We start from the raw sequence: 17032 nt of genomic DNA, 5'->3' as shown, positions 1-17032 counted from the left end.
ACTATTTTGTTTTAAAGAAAAACTGCCTTTTAAAAACAAAAGCAATAAACATAAATGTTGCTAAATTTAATTGTTGTTAAGAATCAGATCTGGGTTATACTGAAATTTAAACTAAAAAATCATAGGTAATTGGTTATGAAATTTATTTTTCTCTTTTCACAAAAAGTAATGTCATTTGAACAATAATGAGATTTTCTTTCATCATATGAAGTCGCCTTTGACCCCCAAATTTCATATGATCAAATTCTACAGGGGTTTTTTTTAAGCAAAAAATTTCAACTATCCAAAAGGGACTGATCTTTAAAAAAAAATGAAAACTGGCTCTAAAAATAAATGCAATAAACATAATTGTTGCTAAATTAAAATATAATTATTATGAGATATGAATTATAATTACTATATTAAATTATTATTATTGTAATTAAATTATAATTATTATGAATTAAATATGAGTTTTACTAAAATTGAAACTAAAGAAATCAAATGTAATAGGTTATTTAATTTATTTTTCTCTTGTCACAAAAAATGTCATTTGAAAATCAATGTAATTTTCTAAACAAAAAATTACAAGGTGACCATTTGTTTTGATCCTTAATAATCATATGAAGTTGACCTTGACTTTCAAATTTCCTACAAGTTTTTTTCCTTCAGAAATCGAAATGAGTTTACTTAAATTGAAACTAAAACTCAAATGTAATTAAAAATTAAATTTACTTATATTTATTTTTGCTACTTAGTATTTAGTGGATTTGCTTACGAAACAGATAAATTCAAATTCTGTTTGTTATTTATTTTTCATTAACTCTTAAAGCATATTTTCATTTTACCTTTGGTTTAATGCAAGAAAATAATTTTTTGTAACCGCAAGTTATAATTAAAATCTCTTTTATTCAAGGCTTTAAACAAAACGTTTGATCAAAACATTTTACTAATTACTCGCTTTCCATTAAGACTTAATTAGTTGGAAATTATTAAAAGTTTCGTGAAGCAGCAATTATTTCATAATTAAAAGGATGCGATACAGTTTCTCCACTTAAGAAATTTCGAATAGATAACGAAAAAAACTCCTTTAACTTCGTATGATTATTTCCCACAGGGGTTCACCGTAAGTACTCAATTTGTGTTTATTTTCACGAACCGTAACTGTGGGAACATGTTTAAATTGATGTATGCGTAACAAAAAACAAATTGAAGTAAAATTAATAATTTTAACTCATAAATGTTGCGTTTTAAGTTTAATAAGTAGAAAAAATGTAAATATTGCTTAAATAATGATTATCACTTAGGTTCATCGAATATTAATTACGTCAGTTTACATAATACTGAAGAAAAACAGTTTTGACGTGATATTTTTCTGTCGTCTGTTTAAGTTTTGTTACAGTAAAAAAGTACTTTGAAGTTTTATAGTTATTTTTTGTAGTTATTAACCCTTTCGGGCCGACTGTCACAAATGCGTGCCAGCATAAAGCCGTATCAATCAGGGCAAAAAGATAAAACTGGTTATCAAAGTAATTCTTTAGCAGTTTATTCGTGGGCAGAGTTATAATTGCTAGATTTATTTAATTCACCATTACTTAAAATAGAACTATTTAGTTATACTTTGAATTAACATTGATTATATATATGATTAGACTAACAATAATTAAAGTAAAAGCAAAGTAAGTCTGTCAAATTAGCAACGACTACATTTGAGTTACCGTTTTTTATTTAATTACATCCTGATTCTGATTTTGTACGAATGCTTTTCTGAATCACCCGTCCCCAAGGGGTTAATCAAAAAACTTAATATTTTTCTAGATTGAAGTGAGTTTAATCTTATAACGAATAAAATCATACACATACGTAAATAAAATGGTTGAATTGATTTAAAATAATTACTAATCAGATTATGTTAAAACTAACTTCGCATCTTTACTTTATTCGTCAGTATAAACATATAGCTTAAATAGGAAAAAAATGTTTTTTACTTCTTCGTTGATTTAACACATTAAACATCCGATTTTTATATATTACAGTGACGTGAAAAAGGCTATTAAAAAGGGAGGGAGTTCATAAATGTTTAAATTAAGAGGATATTTTTTTTTTGTTGACTGGCAATTAAGTTGGAAAAAAAACACACTTCTATGGTTACGGACCCTATGTTAAAAACTTTATGTCACTAACATGGGTCACATTGCTATTTAAGAGTTAGAAGGGTGTTTTTCTTCTAAGAAATAAAAAAAAAACTATGCTTTAAGCTTTTTTCTTAAAAATAAACTATCCTGAAACAAATACGGTATTAACGAGTCTATGAAATGTATCGAGTAGTAAGAAGTTCCAGAAACAAACACGACATTTATCAGTAAATGAAATGTAAAGAGTTTCTGAAACAAGCACGGCATAAATGAAATGTAAAGAGTTTCTAAAACAAGTGCAGCATAATTGAAATGTAAAGAGCTTCTGAAACAAGCACGGCATAAATGAAATGTTAAGAGTTTCTGAAACAAGTGCAGCATAAATGAAATGTAAAGAGTTTCTGAAACAAGCACGGCATAAATGAAATGTAAAGAGTTTCTGAAACAAGTGCAGCATAAATGAAACGTAAAACGTTTTTGGAACGGCATTTACGAGTAAATGAAATGTATAATTTTTGAAACAAACACGGAATAAATAAAATATAAAGAGTTTCTCAACAAAGCACGACATTAACGAGTAAATGGAGTATAAAGAGTTCCTGGGAGAAAAAAAAACCACGGCATTAACGATTAAATTAAATTAAAAAAATTTTTGAAACAAGTATGGTATTAACGAGTAAATGAAATGTAAAGAGTTCCTGTATAGAGTTAAACGTTAACGTGTTAATTAACCGTAAAGAGTTTCTGAAACAAATACAGCGTTAACGAGTTAATGAAATGTAATGAATTTGGCTTCAATAAAATGTATATTATTATCTGTTGGACAACATTATGAGTTACGAAACCCTGCAATAAAATTTATATCCAATTAACTTTTCATTAGTTAATTAATATTGATTTGATAACTATTCTCAACGTTTATTGCACATTCATTTTCAGTTTATGCATACAATAAAATCCTAATTATGAACTAGACTAGATGCCATTTTAGGCTTGCAAATTCAACTATCTGACAAAAAACCTAATTTTAAAACTAGTATTGTTATAACTATTTGAAGAAAAAAAAATGTCGTTCTTCATTTACTCATTAAATATGTCCAAATTAATTAATAATATTTAAATTCATTAAATATTTTTAAAATAAATAATGGTCTTTAGTTAATTCATTTTTTTCACGATTGTTAATGAAATTTCTTCTAACTCTTGGGGTACCGCTAAGAGATGGCCAATCAATTAGGGTTCCAGGATCGTAAAAAAATAAAGAACTACTAATCTAATGAATATAAAGCTGTAACTTTAGATTCTCGCAACAAAAAAAGAGAGGACATTAATGTTTTTACTCGTTTTCTATCTTTTTTCCGATAATAAACAAATCTAGTTTATATAATTATTTAAATTTTTTTCGGAAATTTTATCAATGTTGTCTTCCTATACCATCCGCTGTCTTAAGAGAAAAAAAGAATCAGTTTTTAATTCATTAGTACAAACCAAGCATCCAACTTGTCTCAAAGCATTAATTCACCCACTTAATATTCACCAGTAATAAAAAAATATTTCTTATGGAAGTTAGGTAATATTTGTGGGTACGATTAAACCAAATGACTGTTTTCTGTTAGCTGATACTTTGGTTTAAAATATTCCAGAACTCATTAGCACGATTATATTATTATAATTTGACAAATGGCCTGTTTATTTTAAATTGATGAAAATGATTAATTGTTTGAGTGATTAACAGAGTTTTTATCCTTTTAAAAAATAATATGTCTACCAAAGAGACTTGTGACCTGTTCATCGTCGCACACAAACTACAGGACTGTCAGCATATAACGCTTTTTGTAAAAATTTATACAAGTAATAGGTATATTTTTGTTTTAATTAATTACTTTATGTTCATTTCAACTTATTTGACTCGGAACTACTTATAATTGATTTAAAAGTTCATATACAGCTCTACTTTGTTTCTCTACTTTCGTTAGGAGGCTTTTAAATTGTTAGCAAAATTACCATAAGTTTTGATAGCTTTGGTTTTTTAATATCTACCACTCAATAAAATATTTTACCAAAATCGTAGTAGTTGGTTCATAGCTCATTCAATTTAAAGATTTAAAAATGTTTAATCTGTTAACATTGACATTTTTAGTTCTTCATTAACACGTGCTCCGGGGTGACCCACCGGTGGGTCACGCTAGATTGTCTCATCTTGGCAGCGCACCGGAGTAAAAACTGGTAACACTAAATTTAAATTTTTTGTTTTTTCCTGGAATAATAAAAATCCATAACTACCAATTGTTTTTAACGGATGCAATTTTTATATCGAATTGCTTCATCGCCGTGATAAATTTCCTTACAGTGAATTGTTATTGTTGAGAATAGATTAACTCCATCCGAATATTATCTAATATTGAAATAGTTCTTCTACTAGAATTTTCTCTTTTCCCGTACCAGTATTTTCACTTTTCCCATGCGTGAACGTGTTAAATTGACATGAAATCGAAATCTAATTATAAGGAATGTTTATCAGGAAATTCGATGTAATAATGTAATATGTGTAATAATGTAATGTAATGTAATATGTTACATTCTAATCTAATAAAGTAACGACACCTTTTTACTAAAACCTTTAATTGTGAATAATTATCATTGTTAAAAACGTAGCAATACTAGAGACAAATATTTTTAAGAATTTACAACAGGCAAATACCATTAAATAAGAGGAAATAAATAATTATTCATATAAATACCGTCATAAGTTTTATTAATTTTAAAATTGTTGCCTGAGATTTTCGGTTTTTTTATTATATTAATTCGGAATACTCTCATATGAATTTTGTGACCAATAAGATAACACCGACAACAACCAGAAACCGGTTTAGACTATTGATCATTTTGTGTTATACAAAGAAATAGAATCACTCTAATCATTAATTACTTCTAAGAAAAATAATTGTCTTGCTCCTCTAAATCAAAACAATAGTTTCTTAATTTGGATTCTTCCATTGCGAAAAAGATCTATTTCGTAGCTATTAGTTTGATAACAATTCAATTTAACTCACTCTTTATGGAAAATCTCATTTCTATGGAAATGCAGAGCGTAAAGGCATTCCATTTTCTCTTATTTCGATCAATAAGGTAATTCCTGCTCGGAATTCAGAAGAACTTTCCCAAAACATCACCCAAAATTCTCATACTTGTGGGCTTTCTTAAGTGGAGAGCTCGTCGAGATGATTTATTGCTCTCTTATATTTCTTGAAACGACTGTTAGTAAATATGTTGAGAAAATTCGGTACAGTTGCAGAAAAATGGCGTTATACTGATAAAATTTGATAACATTTTCGTTCATTTTTATCCTCCATTTAAACTTTGGTATTTGATTGGTTCCGTCTGGGTATTTGTTTTTCTCTACGGAAGTAGTTATATTTTAAAAAAAATAGTTTTGCTATTACAAATAAGATTAATCAGATAGTTAAATGGATAAACATGATTTTAATTCTGTTTTAATGACGGATAATTCTGATAAATTCTTACGTTTAATTCTGATTTTATTACTTTAAGTTTTGAAGACTAATAAGACAGTTGCAGAAAATGGTGTTACACTGATTAAATTTGATAACATTTTCTATCATCTTCTATTTATACTTGGGTATTTGATAGATCCAGTCTGGGTATTTATTTTTCTTCATGGATGTAGCTAAAGTTTAAAAAAATAGTTTAGCTATTAAAATAAGATTGATCAGATAGTAAAATGATTATATATGATTTCAATTCTGATTTTATGACAGATTCTGATAATTCTTGCGTTTAATTCTGATTTTATTACTTTAAGATTTGAGCACTAATAAGGCAGTATGGTTAAGATTTGAGCACTAATAAGACAGTAAGGTTAAGATTTGAGCACTAACAGGACAGTAAGGTTAAGATTTGAGCACTAACAAGACAGTAAGGTTAAGATTTGGGCACTAACAAGACAGTAAGGTTAAGATTTGAGCACTAACAAGACAGTAAGGTTAATAATTGAGCACTAACAAGACCAGTAAGGTTAAGATTTGATCACTAATAGGACAGCAGGATTAAGATTTGAGCACTAATAGAGCTTGTCGAGATTTATGGTACTTTATTTGTAGAAGCAATTATTATTGGGAATAGAGAGAGAATTCAGTACAGTAGAAGCAAGAGCTCTTTGAATCAGCAACTGATAAAATCGGATATTTTTTTATTTTTATTTTAAATTTAAATTTTTATGCTCAAAGATCCAGTTTGTCTTGGGTATTTAATATTTTTTATTTATGGAAATAGTTAAATCGAAAAATAGTTCAGCTAAGATTGCTCAGATAGTTTAATGGTCATATATGATTTTAATTCTGATATGATAAGATTTAAGCACTAATAAGAGAGATTGCCGAGATCTTGTTCTGCTGTTTATTTCTAGAAACAACTGTCATTAAAAATGTAGAGCGAATTTAGTACAGTAAAAGCAAGAGCGCGCTGAATCATCTACTGTAAAAATTTGATAACATTCTGTTTTAATCTCCTATTTAAACTTTGGTTCTCAAATATTCAGTTTGGGTATAAAATATTTTCAATTTAGAGAAGTATTGTATTCATAAAACAGTTATGCTTAAGAAATAAGATCAGCTAATTTAATGATTAGATGTGAATGATTTTTATTCTGATTCTATTATGGTGAGATTAATTCTGATAAGATTTGTGCAATAACTAAAGAGTTTGAGTTGTTTTATTGCACTTTATTTCTAGAAATAATTGTTAAGAGTAATATAGAAATTTTTTTTAATACAATTGAAGTAAGATCACTTCTGAACCGTTAACTAATAAAATTTTATAATATTCTGTTTTTGTTAGATTCAGTTTGGGTTCTAAGATTTACTTTAAAGTAGTTAAATCGAAAAAATATTTTTTCTATTAAAATAACATTGATTAGGTAACATTTAGATACGATTTTAATTCTGATATATAATACGATAAAATATTTAATTATACGCTAATGATAATCAGGTACACGAGGTTGACAGGAGACTATTAATATCTGCAGACTAATGAAATAACCAGGGGACTTTCTCAATTCAATTTTTAAGCATATAAACTACTAGTAAAATTTCTTGAAACAAATTGTGACTTTAATGTGCGGAACAGCAAACTTAGAAAACTTCAGTCAGACGGGAAAGTACGTCCTTAATAGATTTTAAGTGAATTAACATAATTTGACTCTTTTTAGGTTAAGGAATAGTGGTTGCTAATGGTTTAAAAGTAATTACTTTTAAGTTTCGAAAGGTTTGTAAAATTTTTTGAATGTGTTGCTAGACTAGCAACAGTGCACTTAAAAGGATTTAAAAAAACACTTGGGCTTTATTTTTCTTTCTCAAGTAACGATACTATATCATGGAAAAACATTGCTTGAAATATTTTTGTTTTAAATTCAAATGCTTTAATCTATCATCAATCAGATAGCAGATAAGTTATCGTAAAAATTAGTGGGTAAAATCTTTGTAAATTAGATATCTTAGTTATCAGCCCTTCCAGGGGCTCTAACTATTTCGTCTGAGTGAATGGGTAGAATCCAGGGCTGAAAGTCCATATTAGTTAGCTGTGTTACATTTTATGGCCTTGTTAAAGAAATCTGTATATAATATCGAAAAAGTCCATGTAAATCTTGTTCTTTAGTTATGCTAGCTAGGCATCTGGGCCGCGAAGCTGCCCCTATCCCATCGTTCATGCGTTATTTAGCATGCGTTCATGCGTTATTTGCTTTGTGATCAACAGTCAGTGTGGTAGCTATGAGGGGGATTCAAGTACCTTGCTTGAATAAATGAAAATAAAACAAAGCAGGTTGCTTTAAACTGTGTGTGGCTATAGAACTGGAAGCAGGTTGATGGTCTACGTGGGGAAACGCTTGATAGATCTTTCAATATTGTTGAATCTGATGCTATAGGGTGGATCTGTGATTAAGAAATTTGTTGAGGCTATTATTTATTTTGATGATTGTGATGTGAGGCCCCGGATGTAAAGTGAGCGGCTATTGATCTGAAATTTATATCTTTTTTGTAGTTTTCAAAGTTGAATATTTGGTTGAAGTTAGCTGTGTTACATTTTATGGCCTTGTTAAAGAAATCTGTATTTAATTTGTGAATATATTGTGATAATGTCGGGATCTTGAGGTGTTTATGAATATTTGTATGCCTGATGAACCATCTGGCACAGGTATATATCGAGTCGGAGGGCTGAAGGTCTTTATATATCAAGACAGGAAATGAGTAAAAACCGTTAACAAATAACCTGTGATTTGTTACCGGTTTTCACTCTTTGTGTCAGATAATTACAGAGACGCCAACTTGCTCCGGACATCAAATAAATATTTTAAAGTGGTAGTTTATCAATTGCGATTCTTGGTTTAATAAATTCAATTGAGTAGATTTTTATCCACCACTATTTCTAAATAGTTCGTAGGTTTATATAATTCACCACTTTAGAGTAGTTATGTCATGCTATGCCATTTAAAAAGCCAGCAGAAATAGTCAAATGTTTGCAAAATTTAATTTGCAGTTATTTACCATTATTTGTAATTACTTTGGCGAGTCCGGAGCAGTTGGGATCTCTGTAATTAGAATTCTGGTGACTGTACTCATTAATTTTTAAATACTCAGGGCACCTCAGATATTTTAAGACAGAACATAAGCGAATACTTTGCCAAAGCTAATGAATAAATGCATAGTGTCTGTTAAAAGTTTGTCGCAAAACTTTTCAAAATAATATTTACCAAACAGAAAAAAAAGACTAATTTTACTTTTTACATTAATACCAGTATCATAGTTATATTACTCACAAATAAAAAATAGAAGAAATAACTTAACATCGAAAAACCCTAGCAGTCTTGACTTGACTTGATAGGAGTGTTGTTGAAGTACCTGCCCGCTGCCGCGGGGGTCCCGACTTCTTCATCTAAGATGTGCTAACTGGCAACCTAGTATTCACATTAGTTTTCTGAATTATACTAGAGATGCCTACTTGCTCCGGACAGCGGATAATTATTTTTGAGTGCTAGTCTTTAAATGTTAGATTTTTAGTTTAATAATTTCGATTTATTAGGTTTTTATCCACCACTATTTCTATATAAATCGAAGGCGTATACAATTCGGCACTTTTTTTTTAGTTGAGCAATTTAGAACAGTGAGTAAACCGGTATGAGTGGTTGAATATCAGGACGACCGGGTCACTGTTGTAGCAGAGCCTTCACCAACTTTAACCATCCGTTTGTGTTACTTAAACATATAAATAATTTATTAAATATGCGTATAGATTAAATGCAGATTTAATCTGACCACCGCCATTATCCACTTACAACGCAATTATTCCAGGTGCCCACGGGCACAATCACAGATGAAAGTGTGAAGTGTCCGCTTAGCGGACTTCTACACTGTAATAGAACTTAGTTCAAGTTATAGTTGAGCATGTTAAACACTTCAAAAAGTAAACTAAGTTAACCGAATATACAGAAATTTTAGTTTGTTGTTATTTACCGTTTTTTGAATTATTTTGTTACGTCCGGAGCAGTTGGCATCTCTGTTATACGTATCTGCAGAGATGTCAACTTGCTTCGGATAGCAAATAAATATTTTCAAGTGGTAGTTTATTAATGATCTTGGTTTAATAAATTCAATTTATGATGTAACATGGTTTAATATAGTTTTTTAAAGATTTAAAATATGCTACTGTTGACTATTTATTTGTATCAATTTTATCCGCAATCTCTTCTTCATTTATTTTCCTCTTTGTGTAAAAATCAGTTCAATTCTAGAAAATTTTAAGTTTAAACCATTTATAATAACATTTCAAAGAATATAAAACATTCTATTTTAGGGTATTTATTAGAGTTACTTTTCTCTGTCATCTCTAACATCTGAGGTAAAACATTTCATACCCTCTTAAAAGTAATGTTTCAGCCAAATAAATTTTTTTCGTAGTTGAGAATTAAAGCAGAATTTTTCATTAAAAGTATTTACATTTCTTTAAGTGAATTTTAATAAAATGCTTAATAGAACTTAAGAGCATGACCTTTTGTCTATCTCTCACATTATTTATCTGTATAAACCATGTTTATATGCATTTCTGGGTGAAATTCTTTTAATTTTTATTTATTAAAATACTAGTATGCTACCTTCACTACCAATTGAAAGATTTGATGAAATTACGGATATTCTTTAGTAGTTGGAGGGTGTACATTTTTTTAAATTCATTCAATGCTACTGGTAGTGGATTGAAAGTAGAAATGTACCGTTATCAATAGTACTTAATAGTATTTTCAAAGCTGTAAAACAATATTAAACAGTGCTTACTTTATTTTTTAGATGAGCAAGTTGTGGGTGGAGCAGCATTTCCAGAAACGAGAGTGCATTCGATATGTTGCTACAAAAGAAACAGGCCGGTAAGTTTTTCACTTTGACTTACAGAAAAGTATTATGTAAGGTGCTGATCTCACAATATGTTTTATAGAATCCTTGCCAAACAAATAAGTAAAAAAACATGCACATTTATGTCGGAATACAATATTTTATATAAAAAAAAAACAGGTAAAAATATCTCTATACTTTTATGAATCACTTTTAAGCTTGATAAAATGTTCCCCACAAAATTTTATTAAGATCAATAAAAACAATTAAAAGGAAATGTTTTAAAAGGATTTTCTCTTGTTGAAATTAATAGTAAATAGTGTGTAATTGTAAATAATACCGTGGATTAATAATAAATCCTCACCAATTTTACAGTGAGCCTCTTGAAAAAAAAGCCACCACTTTGATTTAGGGCCATAACTGGCCGCAAAGAAACCCAATAAGAATGAAACGTGTATATCAAGAAAGTCTATATCCAAATACATTTATATAAAGTAATTTAGGCCCTGCTTCTTCTGGGCTAGGAAAAAAATCGGATAAGTGAAAAAATAGTTGGGGAAAAAGGAATTCTGCCGATATATAGCAACTACTGTTAATAGCCAACAACCATTTTTACATATCAACAAAAACATATGATTTCTGTATCACTTACTAAACCCTGCCAGACATTAGCATGAATATTATCCTAGGGAAGCAGCATTCAATTTTTCCACTCATTGAAACTGCTACTTTTTGGTATAAAGAGCCCCATTGAGGTTTGTACCCATGTTTTCTTGGGGATTGAGGTTCGGGGAAATAACAATTTCGGGGATAATAGAGTAACAGGCCGTTACTCTATTATCAAAAAAAAACCTACTCTGAAGATTTTCAAACTTAAATTGAAGCATTGTCCTGCTAAAAGTCTGAAATGTACCACCAGTTCTCTCTATAAAAGGCAATAAATGAATCTCTAGCATCTTTTGCAAATCTATAGCCTCTATGCGACGTAGAGGAGAAGCTAGGTTAACTTTAATATTACAGGTGATGGTGGTACACTTAACTTGCCCAATGAGAAGCAAAAGAAGCTGGGAACCCATTTATTGCCGTTTGAAGGCTGCCATCATTGAAGCCTGGGATAATATATATGCTAATGTCCCCCAGGTTTCAATAAATGATACGCAACATCACACATTTCAGGTCATTAATAAACACGGTCGATATATTGGCTATTAACAGTTATTACAGTGGAACATTTTTCTCCTTTTTATGTTAGATTTTTCCCCTGCTCAGTAGGCGCAGGAACTAAGTTAATCCTTGTTGATATATGTGTAGATAGAGACTTTCTTAATTCGTATATTTAGTTCGAATTGATTTTTCTGCCACAAAATCAACGTGGTTTTATTTCATGGGAAACACTGCAGTAGGAAATTTCAAATTTTAAGATAATCAAAACAAGTATAATTATGAAGTTTGCAGCTGCGGAAACACGTTTTAGAGAGATTTTCTATGCATTTTTAAAGTGGTAGTAAAAAATATACTTATACTTTCATCAAAGAAGATGCTTAATTCAAATTGCTTTAGATTAATTGGAAATTTCAACTCTTTGCAAACTGCCTTTGCAATGCAACTAGCCAATGGCGTTGGCTATTTGCAAAAATCAGAATTTCCCAACTATAACTATGGCCGAATGAATTTGAGCACCACTACTCAAAAGTAATCGAAATAAACCTATGATATTTTTGAAAAATCGATTAATTTTATATATTCATAAATTATCTGCTTTTCATGAATTACACTTTTATACATGCACATTTTTAGCCCATTCTAAAAACTATGCATGTTATAATAATGTAAACTATTATAACTTACGATATTAAAACATCCATAAATGTCAGTGCATATGAAATTTCTCTTATTTTGCTATATAAATGCATTCGAAACAAATTAATTAAATAAAATATGCATTGAAAAATATATTTCAAATTGAATGTTTCATAGCAGTCATGTAGCAAACAGTTTCGTGCGCGTTTTTGTTTCCACTATGTTCATCATAACCTTAACTGTTCACTAAACTAAGCTATAAATAAAATGATGTTACTAGTATTTTTTTTTTATCGGATATACAGCAGAAATGAAAAATGAAAATTCTCGTTTCCTGGCGAAAACTTATCATTGTTATGAAACGAAAATTCTATTCATGCGATGCGAATATGTTAAATTGAAGAGAAACAATAAAATACAAAGTTTCTCGAAATGAAATCGAATGATGCTAAGTTCGAAAATATTGAAATTGGTTTCGTCAAAATACGTACGTAGTGGGAGAATATTTTTAGTCATCCTTTAATTTTTTTGCTTTTATATTTCAGCCATGTTATTTTATTATTTAACTTGTAAAATGTTATATACTAATATGTAATAGTGCATTTTTATAGTAGACAAAAAATAACAGTAGCTAAGGGACAGGGCAGTCATTGTGCATGACCAGGCTTCTAAGGCTAACCGGTTTAGATCAATACGCACTAGCTCGTCTGAGTAGTAAAAGTGGCCTGTGGGCAATGCAAACCACATTGCTGCCATTATGCTGTTAGCCTTGAAATCGTCGAGCTTTAATCCATTCTTATGCAGTATAGCAAGTCTAGCTGCAACAAATGTTTTAAACCATTTTAAATGTTTAGTAGCCACTTCATGTGTACGGTTATGTACTCAATACAAAGTACACATCTTAAGTCCTTGTCAAATTGAAGAACTTTCAATTGCATACTTTTGCAGGCTTGTGTGCTCAATTTAAGCTTATGTGCTCAGTTTTATTCATACACGATTCTTTATCTAAATACCATTCTTTGAGGGGTAATTCTTTGTCAAGTAGGAGGACAGATAGAAGAATTAATTAAAGTACATCACGAAGAATACATCCAGGATTACGGGATTCGAACCCGCCACCTTCACATTTCGCACAGTGTTTGGCCTGCGATATCGCTCGGCTAGGGAGGCCCCAATTGAAGAGTAGATAGCACGAATTAGAAAAGAACATCATTAAGATAGTTAAGACTAGTGTTAGGATGGTATTTACACAGATAAACACAGAACTAGCTTCCTTGATACTTCGGAGCTTTTAACGAATGACCAGTCGGCCAGGGTGGCTCGTTGTTTTAACTTAGGTTAGACAATTTTTGACAATAAGTTATATGCAATCGTAAACTCTAAATAGTTGTATAGTAGCAAGAGCTAATCATCCTCACTACAGTAAAACCCCGGCTATCTGGTATTCGACTGACCGAAAAGCTTAAATAATATAACAAATGCTCAAGTAAATTAAGATTTTTTTTTAAAGATGAGTTTGGACGTTCAAAAATGCACAGTAAAACACCGGCACAATAAATGCTTCACCTCCTTTAATTCCAATCAATTATAAATAAGCATATATTTCAGGAAGAACGATATTCCTCAGATTGTCCTTTATTTGATAATATTTACGAATTATTAGTGGCAACTATTAATATTTTTTCGCCTAATAATTATTTTTAAGAAACGTCCATTGCAATAATTTTTGTTCTTATTTATGTGGAGTATTTTCTTCCAGAAAATAAGGTAATATTAAAAATTGTGAGTTTTGACTCACAAATATTCGAGATTTGTTATTTCTAGCGCATTATACGCAGATAAACTTTTTCTGTACTTCGACTCATTATTAGATTTTAAAAAAAACTCTTATTTTAATTATAATTTTTGTTTCAATTCTAGATGTGGGTGTGGGGGTATGCTGGCCAACCATCCTGTCAGTGCAAGCCAAAGCCTATATAGGGCACACAGCGTTCACAGTCACACATCATCTCAAACATCAGCTGACGAACATTGGAGTCCATCTCGACACACGGCTGCCAGTCCTACAGACGCCTTTGGGACCATCGAATTTCAAGGAAGTGCCCACCCTCTAAAGGCACAGGTAGGCCATTAAAATTGTTAACTAATACACAGGTGGCCTAAGAAGATAGATTCCTGAAAACAATTTATTAACTCCTTCCGGTGCTGTGTCTAGTCTCGCAAAACTTATTCATCTACACTTACTTGCATCTAAACGTTCATTTTTTAGAAACCACTATTCTTTAGAACTCATCAAGCTCAAGTACATTTCTTTACTCATAATTCTGTTTTCACAAAGATGGAAATACAGAGCTATAAGCTAATGCAAAGCGCTTGTTACACTCTTGTACAATCTAGAACCAACAGCGATTTCGTTAATGAAAGACTTTAGACGCAGTCCACTGGCAATCTTTTTCTTATGCGTTGGTATACTATCCAAGAAATAATGTAAATATTGTACTTAGCCTATTTTTTCATTTTATTACCATTCATATACAATATATCTGCCTGGTGTAACCGGGGGTCAAACCACCAGAAACTGCGGGCAACCGATGGGTCCGCTGATTGTGAACCTAGATTGCCATTGTTTTTTCCTATATTAATGTTTGTGTCCTCCAAATACTATATGACTAACCATGTTTTTCTCTTATATTTGTGAGTCATGTCAGATCCGATGAATCAGTAAGAGCCCACCAGGGCTTGTACTGAGTAACCAGAATAATTCAGAGTCCAAATCACGATCTTCAGTCCCATTGCTAATATGCTGACAAATTCAATCAAAATTTGCTGCGCCGGAAAAGGTTAATACTTTTTATAAGCACAGCAATTCAAGTTTATAGCCTACTTTTACAGTGGATAAAATTAAAATCCAACCCACCTTCCCACTATAAATATGGTCTTAGAGATTAAATTAACTTTTGATGATAGCTAAATGAATTTCTTGGTATGAATCATTTTCAATCTCAAAAATATTTATACACAACAGTTCTGGAGAAAAAAAAATGGTTCAACTGAGGGGTTACAGAAATCTTCCGGTTCAGTGATTTTGTGAATTAAGGCTAAAAACATAAAACTATTATTTTCGAAGGCAATTTTTTTAAACATCCAAAAAAAATTTTTGAGAATTGTAAAACCTGGAAAAATTTTCTTGAATATTTTATATGGTAATAAATTTTACAATATACCTCTAAGATTTTAAGTTAATCCTTATTATTCCAATAAATATAAAAAAGAATTCAAAAAATCTTGGAAAGATAAAAATAAAATAATAACATTCGTTTTTGCTGTTTCTATTGGGTGAAAGCTTCTGTTGGGAGAAGCGTTGGGGTAAAAATGTGTTTTTTTTTCTTTTTCTAAAAGCTTTAAGCGTGATTTGTCTAATTGAGCCATCAGTTTTGCAATCTTCCAAAGCATTTGATGCTAAAAGAAGGATTGTTTACATAGAATTAGTATGGAAGTGTTTTCATATTTTTGTCAGACTCTTGTATATTTATTTATGAAAAACGCAAACAATTAAAATATCATGCCTATTAAAGAGCTGCGATAATCAGGTACAGTTTGCTCGTCGTAAAAAAATTGAAAGGAATATTCTAATTATCTTTTCCTGATAATTAGTACTATTGTACTTCAAAGTTTTAATGAGAAAATATAAGATGCTTAGAATAAAATTAAATACTATCTAAATATTCATTCAAATGCATGAAAGTACATTATTCTTTTTCTTTTAAATTCAGTGTGCACCTTTTGAAATTCTGATAGAGCATTTCTTTTGCTCATTTGAATTGAAATTTACTGGGCAAATAGATCCTCTTTCATCTTATTTCGTTAACAAAGAGTAAATTCTGCCATGACACATTTTCAAAATAAATTATGTACATTCCCAAAGTGCCTGGGTTCCTAAAAGGTAAAGTTCTCCTTCTAATTGATTTACAGGTGCTCTTTATTTAGTTAGTATTACCTGCAAACATATTCTACAGTAAGAAATTATTTAATCTAGAACATACTAATTGCCTTAATTGCTCTTTTCCACAAAAGCTCCGCTACCCTTTCAAACTTCCTCATTCTACAAAGAAATAGCACTGATCGATTGAAGGTTACCGAGCATTATTTTCTAACATAAAACAGAGCCTCATTGTTTTCAACAATATATAATGATCAAATGTAATGTTTAGTTAATGTTAGTAAGAAAGGCATGATGGAGTAGCATTTTTTATCAAAGTGATTTCACACTGTAACATTCTTTTTAATTTCTGAACTTAACGAAATTTGAAATTCGTAAAAGTGTTGTTTTTTTTTCAAGCTGAAACTAACCAATATCTTAAATTCAGTTTGTACGAAACTTGTAACGGAAAATTATAACTTACGACCCAATTCTGAGTTAACGACTACCAATGTTCAACTGTGTAGCCTTGTAATTTTGAACCAAACCCAGAATACAAAGAGACTTCTAGATCAAGTATTGGGAGATTCGATGGATCTAAAGGCCTGGTTTCTTACTGGAAATCAGCTCTAACCTCTGATTGGTCCATTTGTGAGTTTGATAGTATACGTCTTCGAACGCTCATCTTGAACTACAATTGCCGTCCAACTCAACTGCAGTTGGATTACAACGTGACGTTAACCACAGAAGCAATGGCGGACAACATCCAACAGCACATTGAAATCAGCCAAGATTTTGAT

At 30.4% G+C, this 17032-nt stretch overlaps 1 protein-coding gene across 1 annotated transcript in view; it reads left to right on the top strand.

Moving 5' to 3' along the window:
- Positions 1-17032, top strand: part of LOC122269824 (transient receptor potential cation channel trpm-like) — a 255102-nt gene that overhangs the window by 111790 nt on the left and 126280 nt on the right. The window contains exons 2-3 of the mRNA XM_071187014.1: positions 10472-10548; positions 14234-14435. Coding sequence (XP_071043115.1) covers positions 10472-10548; positions 14234-14435 — 279 coding nt within the window. The remainder of the gene's footprint in view (positions 1-10471; positions 10549-14233; positions 14436-17032) is intronic.

This window comes from Parasteatoda tepidariorum, chromosome 10, assembly GCF_043381705.1.
Source record: "Parasteatoda tepidariorum isolate YZ-2023 chromosome 10, CAS_Ptep_4.0, whole genome shotgun sequence".
Lineage (NCBI taxonomy): Eukaryota > Metazoa > Arthropoda > Arachnida > Araneae > Theridiidae > Parasteatoda > Parasteatoda tepidariorum.
Note: the sequence above shows the minus strand (reverse complement) of the source record. Positions and strands in the feature narration are given on the sequence as shown.